This window comes from Arabidopsis thaliana, chromosome 2 (assembly GCF_000001735.4).
Source record: "Arabidopsis thaliana chromosome 2, partial sequence".
In the NCBI taxonomy this organism is placed as follows: domain Eukaryota; kingdom Viridiplantae; phylum Streptophyta; class Magnoliopsida; order Brassicales; family Brassicaceae; genus Arabidopsis; species Arabidopsis thaliana.
In genome coordinates this window covers 4,918,987-4,937,847 of record NC_003071.7, presented here as the reverse complement: position 1 = coordinate 4,937,847, position 18,861 = coordinate 4,918,987, and the positions used below count along the sequence as shown (strand labels likewise).

Sequence of the window (18,861 nt, the reverse complement as noted above, 5' to 3'; positions counted from 1 at the left end):
ATTGAAGACAAACAACTAGAAACAAGTCCGAAAAAGTCACTGCCTGTTTTTGATACACCAAAGGATAGTTAGATGATTGTAAGTGAATCTTCAATCGAACAAAAAAATAAAATCCCTTACATGCACAGGGAAGACTATTCGCCAAAAGGTCCAAAGCAAATAGTAGCGAGACAACATGTAGAAGATATTGAAAGGTCACTCTTATGAAAAAATGAATCAAAGTCTCTTTGAAATAACTTTAAGAGAAGATACATCTATTACATTGGTTGAGATATAGCCAACTTTACATCTCTGTGCGAGTATAGATACAAATAGGCAGTTGATATAGCTCAAATTGCCTTAAGCTTACTCCCTCAAATAAAAGATCGTCGTTAGCACTTAAGGGTCGAATTCCACTGAGCTCTCTATGTTCACACAATAGACTTATGATGTTTTTAAATAAGCTAGATAAAGTAAATGAATGTAAAAGACAAATAAGCAAGTAAACGATGTGTAGATTCAAGTGATTAAAGCGTCGGGTCTAAGGAATTGTCTCTGGAGATAGATGAATTGTAGATCTAGCTAATATTAGGATTGTTATTGATAAAAGGTTTTTAGTCAATTATCCTAAAACACCAATCATATCGTTGTAGTATTTTAGATTGTCAATCCAAATGGGTGTGATACTAACAATCAAGATGTGATCAGAAGTCACTAAGTCAAGCCAAGCAATAACAGGTTTTGGTGCGTTCTAACAGTCCTAAGTGAACATGCAGAAAACAGAAAATCAAGCAGAAATAAATAAACACTCGACCAACACAGCTCTTTGCAGAGCACTAGGTGTGGTCGAGTGACAGGTCGAGTAACAGACAGATAATGTAATAGGGATACTCGACTGCACAGTCTGTTGCCAGACAACTGGGTGGTCGAGTATGAGGTCGAGTAACAGTAAAGAATTGCAGAAACTAAGCAACAGATGACAGGATAGCAGTACACAGCAGTAGAGTAAACAATAAAATCAATCAGATAAAGAATTCCTAAGGATGGGGTAATTGAGTAGTTTCGTTTCCTCAGTTTACAGGTGATTGACATGCTCAATAAATTAACCCTAGACAACAAGTTCATCAACCAAATCTAAGTGCCACCGCAACAGAGACTCTCAAGCTAACCTAGTCCCAGACTCAATCACCATTGACGAGAGCTAACCTAACAGGCATTACGAATCAACAAGTTAAAGCCAAAACGCTCCCTACAACCAATACCTTGGTACAGGGTCACGAATCTCTGGAATTAGTGGTTCAGACATTTCATCGAACACCTTTTGGGCGCGGAAATGTCTGGGCTCAAATTCCAGTTGATCAGAAAGCAATAGGCATTAAGAACAACTAATCCAGAAGGGATCTATCAACCAATACTCAATCACCTAGCATACTGAGAATTCTACACTACTCTAACCCATCCTCAGAAACCTATTCACTACTCAGACATCATAACAGAAAGCATAAACGTTGAACAAGTTGAAAACATGATAACAACAGTGTAACAGCAGGATGATAACAGAATGAACAACAGTAAACGAAATCTAGAACAAAAGCTGAATACTGAATAGATAAAGAGAAATCCGGATTACAAAAGGTCTAGAACACAAGGTCTGCGGAAATAAAACTAGATAAAAACTTCTTGTCTGCGAAAATGAGAAGTACATGCTACTTATAGCCAAATATCCCGAAACCCTAATACTCAAAACGACGAAGTATTGGGACGGGTTAAGAACTGTACTCGACCCATGTGGTCGAGTGAATAGCTGGAGTCCTCTTTTCTTCCTTGTGCTCGAGTGTCTGGTTGAGTGCAGAATGAAGAAGGCTCTGAAGCTTGTCATCGAGTATGCAGTCGAGTGGTGTAAGAAGATACTCGACTTCCAGGTTGAGTGACGAGGTCGAGTGGTGGTCTGATGATGGAGGTGAAGACACTCGACCTCATGGTCGAGTGAAGTGATCGAGTGATGGTCTGGTGATGGAGATGAGGGCACTCGACCCTGAGGTCGAGTGGTGAAGTGCAGTGGTGATGTCCTTTACTCGCCTGGTGGTCGAGTGGTCTCTTGAGATCTTGAAGCTCCTACTCGACCTCTGGGTCGAGTGGTTTGTCATGATCAGGTCCGCTTCTTCCAGATAGCTCGTCAACAGCTCCAAATCACCTGAAATCAACGCAAATATGCAACATGCATGCAAAACTATCCTAAACATGCAAAGTGATGACAAATGATGTGAAATGGTATAAAACAGTGATGATATGATGCTAAAGTGATGACAAATGGATGCTCAAAACATGCAAAATACACACTTATCAACTCCCCCAAACTTAGTCTTTGCTTGCCCTCAAGCAAACAATCAAGAACAAGCTGGAGGTGAGGTTTGAAAGCAGTGACTCAGAGCGAAAGCACCAGATAGACGAGATGAAATCAATGTCCAAGTTGAAAGTTCTAAGCTGCAAGATCGAATTCTACTTAAAAACGTTAGCCATGCCTCATCAATCAATCAATCCGACTCATACGCTCGACCTACCCAAGTTTTCAAATCTACCAATTCCTTTAACATTGATTAGTTCTGGAACGTGAATCAAGCAATGCATCATCAAAGAACTCATTTGGCTAAGGTAAAAGGTCAAGAGACAAAGATGGTCCCTTACAGAATAGGCTTAAGTAACAGGGGATCTCTAAAAAAAAATGATTAAGCTTTAGTAGAATGCTAAAGGTAAGTCCCAATCTATGCATACAGAGATAAGATCCCATCTACCCAGAGTATATCAAATGAAGCTCTAATGGTAATCCCATCTCCAATCCCAATACAAGAACTAAACTCTACCCTTTGCATTCATGAATCTTTTAAGCCCTTTTTCTAATCATTCTTTTCTTTTCTCTTAACTCTAGGAGAAGCTTTCTCAACACTTTGATACATCTAGCGGATTTGGATTTCTTTAACAACTAAGGTTCCTGTTTTTAACATTTTAAAACCAAGGGCTTTTGCCCATCTTCAATAGCTAACAGGAACTCTTTCTTTTTTTTACAAATCCCAAAACCTTTACTAGACTTTTTCTGCTTCTTTAGCTTACTTCACTTAGAGTCTTTTACTTTTTCTTATCAATGAATCAACCCCCTTTTTTTTTTCTTTAAAACACATCCCAACCCAAAGTATAAGCACCCAGCTAGTCCTATCTAGTCCGAAAAATGCGAACTAGAACTACATGAGACACTATCTCTGTCGTTACGAACCTAACACTTTCTACCAAGCTTAATCGGAATAAGACCTCACAAACACTCACAAGTGATATAGGGCTTGAAAGAAAGTCTAGGTTTGGGTTTGGGTGATCAATCTAAAACTAGCAATAAGAATAATCAAGATGAAGAACTCTAAGATTAATCCTAAGGGGTTTTCGATCTACTAATCCATCTAAATCCCTATAGAGACTCACTAAACCCAACAAAGTGATAACTCAGACATGACAACAGAAACACAAATCATAATTTGAATAGTTTGCATTGATGAATTATAAATAGAGTAAAAGGAGTTCAAAATCCTCTCTGTAGGGATTGGATTCTTCTCTCAAATGTATATCAATCTCTAAAACAAAACTTAGGTCTAACAATGAACAAATAATTAGGTATATTCGTGACTAAAACGTGCAAGGACTACATTGCAAATCAGGAAAACTCTAGGGCTTCTCAAAGACTTGGCAGAAAACAGAAATTCCCTCAGCCGAAATAAGGGTGTCGATCGACATAGGTGTCGTGTCGATCGACACCATCGAGTGAAAAACGTCTTTGATAATCTTCATTGCTGAAAAGCTTCCAAAAGCTTCCAAAATTCCTTATTATGCTCCATAGCTCCCAAATGTGTAAGTGTACCTGAAATGACTCATAACATACGAAAAGACTAGTAACACTACAAGAAAACAGGTAAACGACGACTACAATCAGCGACAACAAACGTAGTCGTAACATTATATGACTTTTTGGCGACGGATTTACGACTCGCATGCGACAACACGAAAAATTGTAGTTACATAGTCGTTGTTTTACGACTATCTTATGCAATCGGCAAAGAGTCGGCAAGTAACGACTATTTGACGATTATATTATTGAAGGGATAATGTTGTCGTTGCTTAGTCGCTAATTAACGACTATTCTACCGTCTATTTTATTTAGTCGCTAATTTGGCGATTACAGGACGCCTAGACGTCTTAGTCGGCCTGTAGTCGTAGAAACGTTGCACCGTAGTCGTATAAGGTAGATGGAAAACGTGTTTGCATTGGTAAGTAGGTACACCTAATTATTTAGTTGTAGTCGTAAATTAGTTACAAAAATTGGCCTATATAATAAACGTTCACGCAACTCTTCTTTCACCAACAAATCAAAACAACAACAACATCAAAGAGAAAAAAAAAATATTAGTTACTTTATTGTATAATGGCGGGAAACTACAATTATGGCAGTACTGGCGGTTTCTATCGAGATTGGATGTACAAGAGATTTGATGAAGTGACGGGGAATTTGTCAGCCGAATACGTCGCAGGAGTTGAGTAATTCATGACATTCGCTAATAGTCAGCGAATAGTACAAAGTAGTCGAAGTAAATTTCATTGTCCTTGTAGTGTATGCAAGAATGAAAAACACATCATCTCGGGTAGAAGAGTTAGTAGTCATTTGTTTAGTCATGGAGAAGAAATGAATAAGGATATAGGAACGAGTTACACGAATAGGACGTATTTTAGTGAGAATCATGAAGAAGTGGGTAATATTGTAGAAGATCCATATGTGGATATGGTGAACGATGCATTTAATTTAACGTGGGGTATGATGATAACTATCGTCATGATGATAGTTATCAGAATGTGGAAGAACCGGTCCGTAACCATTCAAATAAGTTCTACGACTTGTTAGAAGGTGCAAATAATCCTTTGTACGATGGTTGTGGTGAAGGACAGTCGCAATTATCCTTAGCATCTCGACTCATGCACAACAAGGCGGAGTATAATATGAGTGAAAAGTTGGTGGACTCCGTTTGCGAAATGTTTACAGATTTTTTATCAGAAGGAAACCAGGCAACCACTTCACATTACCAGACCGAAAATTTAATGCGTAATTTAGGACTTCCATATCATACGATTGATGTTTGTCAGAACAATCGCATGCTATTTTGGAAAGAAGACGAAAAAGAAGATCAATGTCGATTTTGTGGCGCGAAAAGATGGAAGCCTAAGGACGACCGTCGAAGAACCAAAGTACCATATAGTCGTATGTGGTATCTACCTGTTGGGGACCGGTTGAAGAGAATGTATCAGAGCCATAAGACAGCTGCGGCAATGCGATGGCATGCTGAGCACCAATTAAAGGAGGGAGAAATGAATCATCCTTCAGATGCAGCAGAGTGGAGATATTTCCAAGGGTTACATCCCCAGTTTACCGAAGAACCCCGTAACGTTTATCTCGGGTTGTGTACTGATGGGTTCAATCCATTTGGCATGTCTCGTAATCATTCGTTGTGGCCTGTGATCCTAACTCCTTATAATTTACCCTCTGGTATGTGCATGAATACAGAGTACTTATTTCTTACCATTCTGAATTCTGGTCCAAATCATCCTCGAGCTAGTCTTGATGTCTTCCTCCAACCTCTTATTGAGGAGTTAAAAGAGTTGTGGTCTACTGGAGTCGATGCGTATGATGTTTCATTGAGTCAGAATTTTAATCTAAAAGCAGTACTATTGTGGACAATTAGCGACTTTCCAGCGTATAGCATGTTATCAGCATGGACTACTCATGGTAAATTGTCTTGTCCTGTTTGCATGGAAAGTACAAAGTCTTTTTATCTACCCAATGGACGGAAGACATGCTGGTTTGATTGTCACCGTAGATTTCTTCCTCATGGTCATCCATCCCGTAGGAACAGAAAAGACTTTCTGAAAGGAAAAGATGCTTCTAGCGAATATCCACCTGAGTCTTTGACAGGGGAGCAAGTTTATTACGAGAGGTTGGCTAGTGTAAATCCACCAAAAACGAAGGATGTTGGTGGGAACGGTCATGAAAAGAAGATGCGAGGCTATGGGAAGGAACATAATTGGCACAAGGAAAGCGTCTTGTGGGAGTTGTCTTACTGGAAAGACCTCAATCTTCGACATAATATTGATGTGATGCATACAGAGAAGAATTTTCTTGACAACATCATGAACACTCTCATGAGAGTTAAGGGTAAATCAAAAGATAATATCATGTCAAGATTGGATATTGAGAAATTTTGTTCACGCCCAGGCTTACATATTGATAGTAGTGGCAAAGCTCCATTTCCAGCGTATACATTGACAGAAGAAGCCAAACAGAGTTTATTACAATGTGTGAAATATGATATTAGATTTCCAGATGGTTATTCTTCAGATTTGGCTAGTTGTGTAGATCTGGATAATGGAAAGTTTTTAGGCATGAAAAGTCATGATTGTCATGTATTTATGGAGCGACTACTTCCATTTATCTTTGCTGAACTGCTTGACCGGAATGTCCACCTTGCACTATCAGGTACAATATATACTTACTATATTTTATTCCAATATTTTTTTAATCTAATCATTTAACTTGCACATATATTTTAGGAATTGGAGCATTTTTCCGAGATCTATGTTCGAGAACTTTACAGACAAGTCGCGTTCAAATTCTCAAACAGAACATAGTTTTAATCATCTCTAACTTGGAAAAGATCTTTCCACCATCATTTTTTGATGTTATGGAACACTTACCTATCCATCTCCCATACGAAGCTGAATTGGGTGGCCCAGTCCAATATAGGTGGATGTACCCATTCGAGAGGTTTTTCAAAAAGTTGAAAGGAAAAGCAAAGAACAAAAGATATGCTGCAGGTTCAATTGTTGAGTAATATATCAATGACGAGATTGCTTATTTTTCAGAGCACTACTTTGCCGATCATATTCAAACAAAATCAAGGTAAATATATTTAATTATTTAACGATTAGATATTCTTCGATATTAATTCACTTACATGGATCAGGTTAACAAGATTCAATGAAGGTGAAGTTCCTGTATATCATGTCCCTGGAGTACCTAATATATTTATGCACGTCGGCCGTCCAAGTGGTGAAATGCATGTAGATTGGGTTTCAGAGAAAGACTACCAAAGCGCACATGCATATGTTTTAAGAAATTGTGACTATTTTAAACCATTTGAGAGGTATTTTTAATCACTCGTTGTTTGTAAATTTTCACTAAGATCACTTTGATAAATTTTTCCTCGTTTGTAAATGTAGTATGTTCGAAGGTTATCTTTCTGCCAAATATCCATGCTTGCCCGAAAAAGAACACTACGCGAGAAGAGCGGAAGAATATCATCTATGGCCTAAAGAATATGTAAGTCTACATCAATTTTGGTTCATTCGAAAGGTGATCATTTAATATATACTAATTGATATTGTTTATCTATTATGTAGGTAACATACTGGAACACTACTTCTCCATGTCCAACTTGGGTATAAGAGATAGTGCAAGGACCTTTGAACAAGGTTAAAACTTGGCCAATGTATTTCACAAGAGGATATTTGTTTCATACGCAAAATCACAGCGCTGGACGAAAGACATGTAACTATGGGGTCTGTGTTAAAGGTGAAAATTACGCTGATTCATCTGATGAAGCGGATTTCTACGGTACCTTAACTGATATTATAGAACTCGTGTATGAGGGTATCGTCAATTTGAGGATCACACTTTTTAAGTGTAAGTGGTATGACCCAAAGATCGGGAGAGTTACTCGACGAAGCCATAGTGGCGTTGTAGACATTCTATCTACGAGGAAATACAATAAATACGAGCCATTTATTCTTGGTACGTAATTATTCTTAAGTCCAAAATACGTTTCTTTTTTAATTATTAATAATCTATCTTTGATAATGTATACAGGATCTCAAGCAGATCAAGTTTGTTATATTCCGTATCCATATACGAAGAAACCAAAGAACATTAGGCTCAATGTTTTAAAAGTCAATCCGAGGGGAAACATTTCTGGAGAATATGAAAACAATGATCCAACTCTTTTGCAAAATGATGATGATGTTTTGCTCACTACAATTGAAGATCTTGTTCTTGAAACTCCGGTAGCCAACTTAAACCCAATAATCCTTGATTACGATGTAGGGGATGCTGAACCAGAAGACGAATTCCGATGTAATTTATCGTCCTCGGACGAAGATGAAGTAGAAGATGAAGATGTATAACTGTGTTAATATATGTATAATTATTTGAATAAATATTAGAATGAATTTTGTTTCATAATATCATTGAACTTTTTTATGATATATAAATATTTCTTCACATTTATAATTATATCAATTTAAAAGTGACTATTATGCGACTAATGAGCGACGAAGATAAGTTTTATTGGGCTTCTAAACGTTGAAATCCAAACCCATTAAAACCGCCGACAAAACGACGACTATTATGCGACACCTGTTTGATATGTTGGGCTTTAATATTTCGAGGCCCAAACCCATTGGTATAGGCGTCTATATTGCGACTAAATACCGAGACAAGTTTGTTTTGTGGGCTTCTTAATTTCGGGGCCCAAACCCATTATTATCGACGACAATATTGCGACTATTGGCCGACAGATGTTTGGTATTTTGGGCTTCTAAATGTTGAAGCCCAAACCCAGTAATATTTTATGACAAAGATGCGACTATGTTCCGACAAGTTTTGATTTGTTGGGCTTTGAAATTTTGAAACCCAAACCCAGTATAATTGGCGACAAAATTACGACTATTCAACGATACTTTTTTGATTAGTTGGGCTTCAAAATTTCGAGGCCCAAATCCAAATGAATATGCGATAATTATGCGACTATTATGCGACTTCTATTGTGTTGAAAACCCTAAATCGAGTCATTTCTCTTTGAGCCAAACACTTAGCCATTTCTTCTTCTTCTTCTTCTTCTTCGTCTCGAAAACCCTAATCCCCAATTCTCTTTCTAAGATCAATCCTTTCTCCTTCTAGATCGATCTTCTTCTTCTTCTGCTAAGATCGATCGATCTTCTGCTAAGATCGATCGATCTTCTTCGATCTCTCACCTTAAACCTATTCGATCCAACCTCCTCTTCTTCTTCTTCTTCGTCTCGAAAACCCTAATCCCCAGAACTCTTTCTAAGATCGATCCTTTCTCCTTCTAGATCGATCTTCTTCTTCTTCTGCTAAGATCGATCGATCTTCTTCGATCTCTCACCTTCAACCTCTTCGATCTGCTTCGTCTTCTTCTTCTTCTTCTCTTCAATCTCTTCATTTGGCTCACTATCATGCCTATCGCCGGTCGAGGTGGCTCCCGGAAGCGTAAGACGACGCCGAACGACACTCAGAGAGCCGGCACCGGCGGATCAAGACCTGCAAATCTTCCTCCCCAATACAACTTCACTCCGGCGCCGGCGGTTCAAGTTCCTGCGACGGAGCCGGCTCAACAACATGGACCTTCAACGTCTGCACCCCACGTCCGCAACTATCCACCGCCTCTGCAACTCTTCCAGAACTCAACGACTCAACCACAACATCAAGCTCCTCCGCCTCTATCTGAAGAGGTCCACTACACTCTGCCGCCAACAGCAAACAGCCACCCGTCGTCTCAAGGGAACAACTTCCAAGAGGAAGTTCCTGGGACGTTGCCGAAGCTACAAGAAGACTCGGCGTTGGCTCTGCAATCGACACTCTCTGTGCCAAACAGGGAGCAGTGGTGTTGTGTCTTGTCTCCAATTCCCAAACCTAAAACCGAGTGGTATGTTCTCTTCCTCTATTTTATTCTAGTGTTCTTAGCCTGTGTAGTGTAACTCGTGTTATGGTCTGTAGAATGGCTTGTTAGGGTTTGTGTAACATAGTAGAATCTGCCTTTGTTGGAATTGGATGTTTGTTAGGGTTTGTGTAACATAGTAGAATCTGCCTTTGTTCTAAACTCGTGTGTGATCTTGTTAAGTTCTTCACTTTGTCTAGAATCTTGTTAGGTTATTTATTGTGTTCTGTGGTGAATCATGAACATAATTGTGGAACATTTGTTGATTGTTGAACTTAGCATGTTTTCGGCTTTGACATTGAGGATCTGTCTTTGTTCTATACTTGTCTATAATCTTGTTAAGTTCTTTATTGTGTTTTGTTGTGAATCATGAACATAATTGTGGAACATTTGTTGATTATTGAACTTAGCATGTTTTCGGCTTTGACATTGAGGATCTGTCTTTGTTCTATACTTGTCTATAATCTTGTTAAGTTCTTTATTGTGTTCTGTTGTGAATCATGAACATAATTGTGGAACATTTGTTGATTGTTGAACTTAGCATGTTTTCGGCTTTGACAATGAGGATCTGTCTTTGTTCTATACTTGTCTATACTTGTTCTTTACTGTCTATGATCTTGTTATGTTGACTACTGTGTTCTGTGTGTGATCTTGTCGGCTTATACTTGTCTAGAATCTTGTAGATTCTGCCTTTGTTCAATTATATAGTCTGCTGTAGTTATAGTGTTTTGGATTTTAAACATGTTTACTTTGTGTCTGTGTTGCATGTGTTTGGAGGTTTACTCGCGACAGAGGATCTAAATTGGTTAAAAGATCACACGGATTTTTACTCAAAAGTTCAATGCTCCCTACTATAATTGGTCGTGTGTGCCATTGGATAAAAGAGAAAGATTGTTTTTAGAGTTTGCGGTAAGCTTCTTGTATTTCTCCAACTTTCATTTGACTGTACTATTTAATATGTCATTTGTTCACTAACTTCACACTTTTTTTGTAGAAAACTCACCACTGGGATCCCTTAATAACAGGGACAGTCCAATACTACTTCAATGAGATCGTTAAGAGGCGCTTGAAGGACATGGTTAGCACCGCAAGGAGAACTCGAGAGCAGCCTCCATGGATTGGAGAAACTCTGTGGGGAACCATGTGCGACTACTGGGACACTGAAGAGGCACAGAAAAGGAGTAAGACATATTCCAAAGCTCGTCTCTCTGACCGTAACGGTCTCGGTCCTCACGTCCACTACTTTGGGCCAAAGTCTTTCCAAGAAATCCAAGATGAATTGGTAAGTGTTTCTGCAATCTTCCCATGTGGTTTAGTGATGTTCGTTTAACTGTGTGTGATGTTTAGTCTGTTGATAGTAATGAAGCTTGTGATTTGTGTTTGCAGGAAGAAAAAATGGGAAGACCTGTCCCTCTTGGTGAGGTGTTCATCCAGACACACACTAAGTCGGATGGGACTTATGTTGATCAGAAGGCAGAGAAGATTGCTCTGGCGTATGAGCAGAATGTGAGAGAGAAGCTGTCTGAACTAGAGGCGGCTGCTTCTGCTGTGTTTGATGGCTCTTCACGTCCTCGGGATCTCACACTAGATGAGTATGCAGCCATATTTCTCGAGGTAAGATGTTCTTTGTCTTTTTCAGAGTCTTAGAGACATTTAGGATCTGTCACTAATTATCTTCCTCTTTATTTCTTGCAGTCCACAGAAAAGGATGCAAGAGGCAATCCTTATGGACTTGGCTGTCTTAAAGAAACTCTAGGCAGTGCCAACCGCCAACTCCCCGGAGACTCAACCTTTAAAGCCTTAGAAGAACGGCTGCAGGAAGCTCAGCGGCAAATTGAAGAACAGGCTGCATATAACGAGAAGCGAGATGCTGAGATTGCTGCCCGAGAAGCCGAGACAGCCTGAGTCACAGCTGAGCAAAAGGACAAGCTCGAGCACTTGTCCTTAGTCGAGAAGTATCTCCGCCAAACCGATTCGCAGTTCTTGGACTTCATTGCCACACACTCTTCCACATCCACAGAGCGTATCCCAATTACTCCCCCATCTAATGATCCATAGAATTTAGGTTTCCAAACACTAGTTGTATCTTTCAATAAGTTGTATGTTTGAACAAGATAATTTTATGTTTTGAACTTGATTTTCAATATATAAGCAGTGTTTTCATATTGTATAGCATATCAATAACAAACAAGAACAATCGATGAACAAACAAGAACAAACAAGAAACCATCACCTGATGACCAAATCTTTATTCGGACCAAACTATTAGTCGCAAAAAAGTAGTAAATAAGTAGCACTATAGTCACTGAATAGTCGTCAATTAGTCACATAACTTTACGACAATCATAAGACTAAACAAATTAGTCATAAAAGAATCGTAAAGCAGACGTCCAATAGTCGTACATACTTATACGACTATGTTATCACAAAAAGTTTCAAATCCTTGGTAAAGTACTTTTAATCGTCAAAGAGTCGTCGAATAGTCGTAAACATATTTACGACTATTTTACGACAACTGGAAACATACCCAGGGTTTAGAATATTTAATCGCAACATAGTCGTAATGTCGTCGTACACAATTAACGACTACGAAACGACTACATGTTCTCACACGCTCTGTACAGTATAAATAATCGTAGGATAGTCGTCAATTAGTCGCCGACATAGTACGACTACGTAACGAAGATTTTTCACTGTTTAGTCAGTTGTGGTTAATTAGTCGTTGGTCAACGACAATAATACGACTACTGTTTTTAGCGACTATGGATTAATGATTACAGTTATTAGTCGCAAATTAGTCGTATTAGCTTTAGTTACGACTACTTAACGACTGACTTGTAGGTCTTCAATCACCTGTTTTCTTGTAGTGTAAGACTCTAAAAACTATTCTGAAACTATGTTAGAAATCAGTAAAAACCAGGACATATCAGCAGTCATGCTAGTCAATATAATTATTGTCATCCACCCGGCACACTGTGACATTGGTTACATTGATGTAATAATCGAATGAAAAATATATACAAATGATCTAAGTAATAGTTGTTTACCTTCCATATCTCTTTGTGACTAAGATGATCTGGTCCTAGATAAAAGATTGCTGCATAATCAACTCCAGACCGAGAAAAAGCCACAAATTAACACCCAGAGCCAGCAGACCTTCAGTGTCTGAACAAAATAGCATACATGAGGAAACACACTTAAAGAATTTGACTCTACTAATTTGAGAGGAAATGTAACTTACAATGAGAAGGAGCGGGTTACAATACAGAAATGTCTCATAGAAGAACAGTTCTCTTGTCTATACTCCCATTTTCATTATAGATTCCAATCCAACCTGCATATTTTTAACATTGTTGTATATTACCAAGACCGAAAACTCAAACAATGGCTTCAAATCAAAAGCTAAGATCATTGTTTGCAAGAATAAGAGTTCAAAATCCAACCTTTCCACAAACATAAAGACCACCAATATACAGAGCAACCTGGAGAATCAAGATTGTGAATCTCAAATCAGCTAGTTAGATGATATAAAGCAGGAAGAAAAATTTGATGATATGTAACAATCAGCGAGAGTTTGACAATTCACTTAAGTGTTACCAAACCGCGCTAGTAACTTCACAATGGACCGTACGGATTCGAAACCTAAATTGGGTTTTACAAGAGAAGGTGAAAAGTCTTTACGTCGAATATCAGATTTGGCGTGGTATCGATCAAACTAACAAAGCAAACCCTAATACTCTTCGAACAAACCTAGACCAAGTTCTTGCTCAACTCGAAACGTTTCCAACCGCTTCAGCGTCTCCCATCGACTCTGGTTCCGCAGGTCAACTAACTCCCTTCCATAGATCTCACTTTCACCCATACAAAGACAATAAGAGAATGAGATTTCCTTCTAATAAAGAAGGAGGACTTTGCAACTCTCTTCTTTCTTCACATTACGAATGGTGTTGAAAAGTCAATATACTTGACAGCTTTATTTGATAACTATCTTTGTACCGTGCATGGCTCTCTTCACATACCCAAATCTGTACCCAAATCTGGTTCTCTTCGCATACTTAAATCTATCGGCCTTGACTAAATTACCTTTCTCTTTGTCAATCATGAGATCCCAATCTTGTAGACAAAACCTAGAGATGGAAAGAGTAGTTCTTAGGTGCAAATAGGATAGACAATATATGAAGCGGCACCGTATTTTTATATTTATATTAGGTTAATTAGGTACGAGTATTAGGGTTTACTGAAGGGTACAAAATGGACGGCTGACATTCGTTCCTTGTTTTTGATAAAATCGGACGAATGTTATCAACTCCTTTCTTTTGATATCGATCTGACGGTCACAATTATTTGGCTTCAATTAATTAATTATAAAATTAAAGAGCAGGGACAATGGCCAAAGTTAAAAACGGACGGTTACGATTTTAAAATTCTCATCTCATATTCGATCGAACGGCTCATATTATTTGACCGTTCAAAAGTCAGGGGCAAAATGAGGATTACACAAGCTGAGGATAGTTTGGTTATCGAGATAAATAAGAAAGACCCTTGTCGTATATATATATAGATGATAGGCGTTAGAATTCATCTATACCGTCCAATTTTGAGTCATTTAAAAACTTTAGATTTTTTATTTGTTATTCAATATATCTTTAGTCTACCTTAGATATATTACCTTATTACCTTACAACTTTAGATTTTTCAAAAATATACTTTTGGGTGTATATTTGTCAAAACTTTTTAAAGATAGTTTGAATAAACAATATTATTTAAAATGGGAAAGTTAGGATACTTTACATTTATGTTAATTATTTTTTCAGGCAAAAGTGTTGTGGATGTCGGATTCACACGCTCAAGTATTTATTTGTTTTGTGAGATGGATTAATTTTTGAGGACAAAGATAAAATGTAAAAGCTAAAAATTGATATCAAAATGACTATCGAAAATTGCTAGAAAAATTGTGGGTGTCTTACATGGTCCAAGACCTCTCTTATTTATACAAAAACCTAGTAATTATTCTTAATTATACACCATAATTCTCTTTTAACTCTTCCGTTTCCGTCTTTGGATTTAATGCTTTCAACGTTCGAATTTGAATTGACTTTAATCTTCCATGGGCCTTACTATTCGGCCCACAATACGTGAATCGAGATGCCCTCATTTCGGCATGGCATCCAATTTGTGCCTCTCAGTGCATGATTTCTGCAAGATGTTCTGATTCATAAATCTCCAATGCCTCTGATGATTTCACATAAAACGATTTTTCAAAAGAAAACATTGTCACTCATTTGCTTTATGCTTTGTTTTTGAACATCACAAGTTCTATGTGTAACGTTACCTTGAGTTCAACTTCAAATAATGAGTATTTCAGAGATTAATTAATCAACAGGAAAAGATACTTTATTATTATTCATTTCAAAGAGGAAAAACACTCAGTATCAAAGTACAATCGCCAAATTTTTATTGAGGAAGTGAGGAACGACGGTGAAGGGAAGCCTTGAAGCTTTGACTGATATCAATCTCATAGAAACAAGGTCTTGTAGGAAGTCCAGGCATTGTACTCATTGTACCAACCAGTGGATATATGAAACCAGCTCCAATGCTTCCTCTAACATCCCGAATTGGCAATACAAACCCTGAAGGTGCTCCTTTCTTTGATGCATCATGTGAGAATGAGTACTGCGTTTTCGACATGCATATGGGAAGATTCGAGAAGCCTTGTTGTGTGTACATCTCAATCTGTTTATGTGCCTGTATGAGCAATTTTCAATCTAAAACATGTTAATAATAAATCTTATAAGTAATTTTCAATAATATTTTAGTAAAGAAAACTATCAAAGGTCTCTTTGGAATGGTGTATGTTTGAATTAAAAAGAAAACAACAAACAGTAATTATTATGTGGATATTTAAGGGGAACTAAAAATAATAATATAGTCCTCCCCAAGTCCTTTAAATTTTCTTGAGAGGAGTCACAATTGAGCCATGTTCAGAAGATATATGTTTTAGAACACCAAGAAAAATGTCTTTAAACACTAAGATGTCAGTTTAATGGATCGTGAAAGTCTTTGGACCCTACGACTGGTTTATGATGAACTTGTTTGTAGGGAGATGCGATTTTGACTCAACTCAGGTCTAAGTATCATCCGGAAAGCTCATCCCCCTTTAATTTGAAGATGAAAGTCTTAATATGAGTTATGAAAAAAAAACTTTTGAAAAAGATATATTGGCAAGTGTTTTAAATAAAGTGCATAGTCAATCTTAATGGTAAATTTTCTTAGAGAATGGCTTCTTTCTTCGATCTCTTTGACTAATGTGGTGCTTCAAGTTTTCTTCCCTAGTTCTCGCTTCCTAGTATTCTTCATTTTTGTAATTTAAAATTTTCATTACTTAGTCCGGTTTTTAAGAATTATTTTCTATAATGTTTAATTTGTAAACAGTGCCGGTTTAAATAGAGGGGTAAGCGGTGCGACAGCCAAGAATCCAAACCCATGTTTTAACAATTAAGGGACATATATTTTTTTAAAAATATTTTTAAAAATTAGATATAACACAAAAATAAAATTTAGAATGGACCTATAATTTTTTTAATGCATTGTTTTTTTTTTTGTTAACTAAATTATCATACAAAAAATTTTATAACAAAATATAAAAAAAAATTATCCTACACCCATGAAATTGTTGAGCGGACATTGTTTGTAAACATATGTACGAAAATGGGTTTTAGCTAATGCGGGGGTAAAAAAATCTTGTCAAATATTTAGAGAAAAATACTGTTTTATAAATAAAAAATACTGGTTGACATCGTTTAAAATTTTGAAAACTTCTCGATTTCAAAGTTTCATCAAAGACAATACTTAGCTTTTTGGGTTAAAGTCTTCATATGTCTTTCAAGAAAAGATCTTGAACTCATTAAAACAAAATAGAAGTGATAATAAAGTAAAGATTATAAATCTCAAATGACACACGTAAATTGATGATGTCATAAAAATCCATGATAGCTGTTGTTTTGTTTGTACTCTAGTAATGTAAATTGTAAAGCATAAAAGTAACTAAAATATCTTATGCCTTTCACACGTAGAGCCCAAAACCCTTCCGAGCTAAGTAATCTCGTGACTTGTGAGGCACAAAATTGTCTCACTTGATTTTCTCTCTAATTTTAGAATAGATTTTTATTTTCTAAAAAACTAAAAAACTTGATAATATTATGTGGACGAGTATATCTTATAATTTATAGGGTTATATCCAGATTTAAATCTGGATTAGGAACTGTAAAAGGCAAAAAAAAAAAAAATACATTAAAAACAAAATAAATACGTGGACAATAATAAATAAAATAACTCTCATTAGTGATGAATGCCCATCATGAAGCCGTGGAAGATTTCCAGGATTGGGAGCCATGTCGTTACTCCACGTACCATGGAGAGATGAAAACAAATAATGGAGTGAACAGAGACTATGTTCGTGAGGATGTGGCAGCGGATAGGGGCAAACACAAGAGAGAGGACACCATCGAAGAAGATGAAGAACACGAGCCTTCTAAGATGGTGATCCATGAGGCTGGGGAAAGCAGTGGTTGCTCCGGAGAGACGGTTCAGCCGAATGACGTGGGGAGAAGCGCGGTGGGCCCAGAACCCCCTCTTCCTCCATGAGGACAGCCGCTTGGAACTGTAGAGGACTGGGCAATGACCTCGCAGTTCGACGTCTAAAGGAGATAAAGAAGAAATTCTCTCCAGACATCATTGTTCTCATGGAAACGAAGTAAAAGAATGACATCGTCAGAGATATTTGCAGCGATGTAGGTTATGATAGGGTTGTAATGGTTCCTCCAAATGATCTAAGTGGTGGAATTGCTTTAATGTGGAAAAGTAGTATTTCTGTATTCTGTTCTTTATCAATCCCCAAACCTTGTAAATACTTTTGTTAATATTAATGGATTTGGGTTCTATTTATCTTGTGTATATGGTCACCCAAATCCTATCCATAGACACTTGGTTTGGGAAAGATTAGAACGAACAGCAACACAAAGAACAGGTCCTTGGATGGCTATAGGGGACTTCAATGAAATACGAGGCAACCATGAGAAAAAAGGAGGCAACTTGAAGCCAGAAAGCTCTTTCTTTGATTTCAGGAAAATGATACAAACCTGTGACTTCCATGATCTCAAGTTTACAGGAGACCCTTTCTCTTGGGTCGGAAAACGACACACTCATGATGTTGCCTGCTGCTTGGATCGATCCTTGGTGAATAACGAATGGTTAACTCAATTTCCCGCATCCCACATGGAATTCCTTGAGTTAATAGAATCAGATCATCGACCAGTGATCACAACAATCACGAGCGATTTTGAGCAGAAGCATAACCAGTTCTGTTTTGATGGAAGAATGGTTGAGCGTGATGGGTTCAGTGATACTGTCAGACGTGGGTGGAACCGGAGAATCTTTCACCAGGACGACAATCTACGATCACGACTCACTGCCTGCAGAAGAGAAATATCTCAATGGAAGAGGCGATATCGATCAAATGCCCAAGAAGATATAGCCCTTCTCAAAAACAGAATTGATAGAGCTCACTCTGATGGCACAACAACTCAACACATCCGAGAGCTCAGATTGCAGCTGTCGAAGGCTTATGCTGCTGAAGAAGAATTCTGGAGACTTAAGAGCCGGAAAACATGGCTGTCAGGTGGAGACCGTAACACAAAGTATTTTTTTGCCTCTGCAAAAATACGATCTGCACGAAACAGAATGTACTCTATCTTGGACGATGCGAATGTGGAACACAGAGGCAGTTCTAATATTGGGGAAGTGGCGCAACAATTCTTCACCAAGCTCTTTCGGAGTGACTTAACGACAAATAACAATCACTACTATGTTCTAAATGGCTTCCAACAACGAGTAACCGCAGATATGAATGCAGACCTAACAAAGAAGATTACCGAAGAGGAGGTTAAAGAAGCAGTCTTCTCTATAGGCGGAACAATCAGCGACAACAAACGTAGTCGTAACATTATACGACTAGTTGGCGACGGATTTACGACTCCCCTGCGACAACACGAAAAATTGTAGTCAC

General features: G+C 37.8%; 2 protein-coding genes and 4 pseudogenes across 6 annotated transcripts; 4 read left to right on the top strand and 2 right to left on the bottom strand.

The window, feature by feature from the left end:
• Positions 1 to 1,561: 1,561 nt before the first annotated feature.
• Positions 1,562 to 2,222, bottom strand: AT2G12320 (annotated as a pseudogene; the record flags this gene model as incomplete). Its single annotated transcript has 2 exons — positions 1,562 to 1,954; positions 2,007 to 2,222.
• A 2,219-nt stretch (positions 2,223 to 4,441) lies between these two features.
• On the top strand, positions 4,442 to 8,236 carry AT2G12305 (annotated as a pseudogene; the record flags this gene model as incomplete). The annotated part of the gene is made up of 1 exon: positions 4,442 to 8,236.
• A 1,079-nt stretch (positions 8,237 to 9,315) lies between these two features.
• On the top strand, positions 9,316 to 11,702 carry AT2G12300 (annotated as a pseudogene; the record flags this gene model as incomplete). The annotated part of the gene is made up of 1 exon: positions 9,316 to 11,702.
• Positions 11,703 to 13,346: 1,644 nt separating this feature from the next.
• On the top strand, positions 13,347 to 13,748 carry AT2G12290 (uncharacterized protein; the record flags this gene model as incomplete). The annotated part of the gene is made up of 1 exon (NM_126886.1): positions 13,347 to 13,748. One exon carries the CDS (start codon positions 13,347 to 13,349, stop codon positions 13,746 to 13,748), a length of 402 nt encoding a protein of 133 aa, NP_178930.1.
• Positions 13,749 to 15,168: 1,420 nt separating this feature from the next.
• Positions 15,169 to 15,566, bottom strand: AT2G12280 (P-loop containing nucleoside triphosphate hydrolases superfamily protein). Its single transcript, NM_126885.1, has one exon. It carries the CDS (start codon positions 15,522 to 15,524, stop codon positions 15,252 to 15,254), a length of 273 nt encoding a protein of 90 aa, NP_178929.1. The 5' UTR covers positions 15,525 to 15,566; the 3' UTR covers positions 15,169 to 15,251.
• Positions 15,567 to 17,437: 1,871 nt separating this feature from the next.
• AT2G12270 lies at positions 17,438 to 18,786 on the top strand (annotated as a pseudogene; the record flags this gene model as incomplete). The annotated part of the gene is made up of 1 exon: positions 17,438 to 18,786.
• Between the last annotated feature and the right edge of the window lie 75 nt (positions 18,787 to 18,861).

Bases quoted from the DNA above. Each gene is read 5' to 3' on its own strand.
- AT2G12280 (NM_126885.1), bottom strand. From the start codon at position 15,524: ATGTACACACAACAAGGCTTCTCGAATCTTCCCATATGCATGTCGAAA.